Source organism: Pinus tabuliformis, chromosome Q (genome assembly GCF_031772625.1).
Source record: "Pinus tabuliformis cultivar Carrire ecotype Pingquan chromosome Q, CPIR1, whole genome shotgun sequence".
NCBI lineage: Eukaryota > Viridiplantae > Streptophyta > Pinopsida > Pinales > Pinaceae > Pinus > Pinus tabuliformis.
In genome coordinates, this window is record NC_142296.1 from 910,962,287 (window position 1) to 910,964,246 (window position 1,960).

Consider the following 1,960-nt stretch of genomic DNA (forward strand, 5'->3'; position numbering starts at 1 on the left):
ATATATGTTAGCTCCACAAGTAGTTTCTTCAAAAATTTCGAACAAATGTCTGTTAGCTGTCATATGTGAATACACGCCTAAATCTACGAACCATATTTCAAACTCATCCTCCTCAATAGATGAAAGAACACATTCAACTACAAATAATCAAATATCATGACTGCGACCTTCATCGAAAAAGTTCCCTGTGTGTTTTCTTTGTTTATTTCTAGCCTCATCTGTTTGTCTCTTAAAACAAAACTTAGCAAAGTGATCGGTTTTCCCACAATAAAAAAATTTAATGTCAGATTTGTTACCATTGTTACTTAGAGACATATCTCTAAATGGTCTCCTTTGAAAATCGTCACTGCCTTTCTATCCCTGTGGTTGTTTCCCTTTGTATGGCTTCTTCTTCGCCATCATAGAAAGATCGACACTCTGTGGTCTCAAATTCTGTCGCCGCTCTTCTTCCTGTATCAGGATTCCTGTTAGCTCTTCAAATGTAGGGGATTTCTCCCTTGCAGACAAGCCTGTGATGAACATATGGTATTCATTCGTCATCCCATTCAATGTAATTATAACAGGATTGGAATCAGAAACCTTCTCCCCGATGTCTCCTAATCTATCTTTTTGGTCCTTGACCCGTGCAATGAATCCGACAACGGATTCATTCTCCTCCATCCTCATGGAAAACAACTTGCCTTTGAGTGACAAGATGTGATTGGTGTTTTGTGTCTGGTAGAGGTTCTTGAGTGTAGTCCATATGTCACTGGACAATTTACAGTCTCTGATATGCGGGATAAGATTGCCTTTAACAAACATCTTCAATAAGACTTTCGCCTTATTCTCCCTTTTATCCCAATCCTGCATTAGTGCTACAGTGTCGCCTGCTTCCATGGTCAGCTTATGGTCATTGCCACTTATGATCAACCAAGTGCTCGATCCCTCAAGCAAAATTTGTAGCTTGAATTTCCAATTGGTATAATTGGTCCCATCAAGTTTTTTAGACTTGTTGAGATAATCTTATGTGAAATTGTTCATTTTCGACAGATTGGAATCCAAATCCCTCGATCTACAGAACCAAGTGAAAAATTACAAGCTACAAAAGAAACTAATCTCAAAACATACCAGAACCTTTGAAATGATCACAAATCTGTCTGATCTGCAACTAATCCACCCAATCTGCCTCTGATCTTGTCAATCTGCCACCAATCTACCATGATATTTGTGTCTGCGACTTAGGTCCACCACCAAACTACCCGATTTGAAGCTTAGAACCATAAAAAAACACGCCATCACTCTTTTAGACTGAAAAACAACAATTTTTTGGGGGTGATTTTGACCTTCATATCCGCGATGATCATCACTATAGTCAGGCTAAGAACCACGATGACTGCTTTGTGCTCAGTTGGAGGTATGTTGAGACCTGTGAGAAAATGAATTTCTCCTATGGGTAAGGTATGTCACTCCCGACCACCTAGACTCCAAAAACGTGAGCACTAAGGCTCCTTTGTTGCCACTGGGGCACTGTAGCAATGAAGGCTCTGTAGCCACTAGGGATCTGATGTAGCCAACAAGGCTCTGTAGGTAAATCAGGCTCACCAGATCTGAGCTCTGATACCATGTTAGAAAATTGGAAAGAAAAGAAATGAATTAAATTAACTAGAAGCTCACAGGTGAGTAAGATGCACCTGGAGACTGCACAAACTCGAGCGTATACTCTCATATTCAATTAACCAAAGATAATACAATAAATACATCTCAAAAGAATAGGAAGGTGAGAAAAAACTCCTATAACCCAGGAACTAATCCTAACATAATGAGTTGCATTACAACCATGTAACCATTCTCCATTAATACAATATAATATTAATTATTTTCAGCTCAGAGAGAAGGAGAAACCTACCTTTCTCTGATGTTAATCGCTCAATCCTTTGGTGATGGCTTTGATTTCCTAGCTTCCAAGCTTGCTCCTTGCTTG

At 39.3% G+C, this 1,960-nt stretch overlaps 1 protein-coding gene across 1 annotated transcript; it reads right to left on the reverse strand.

The window, feature by feature from the left end:
- Positions 1–354: 354 nt before the first annotated feature.
- LOC149222428 (uncharacterized) lies at positions 355–876 on the reverse strand. The gene has a single exon (XM_089387596.1). It carries the CDS (start codon positions 874–876, stop codon positions 355–357), a length of 522 nt encoding a protein of 173 aa, XP_089243722.1.
- Between the last annotated feature and the right edge of the window lie 1,084 nt (positions 877–1,960).

What these genes read in the sequence shown, in the direction of transcription:
- LOC149222428 (XM_089387596.1), bottom strand. Translation starts at nt 876, where the DNA reads ATGGAAGCAGGCGACACTGTAGCACTAATGCAGGATTGGGATAAAAGG.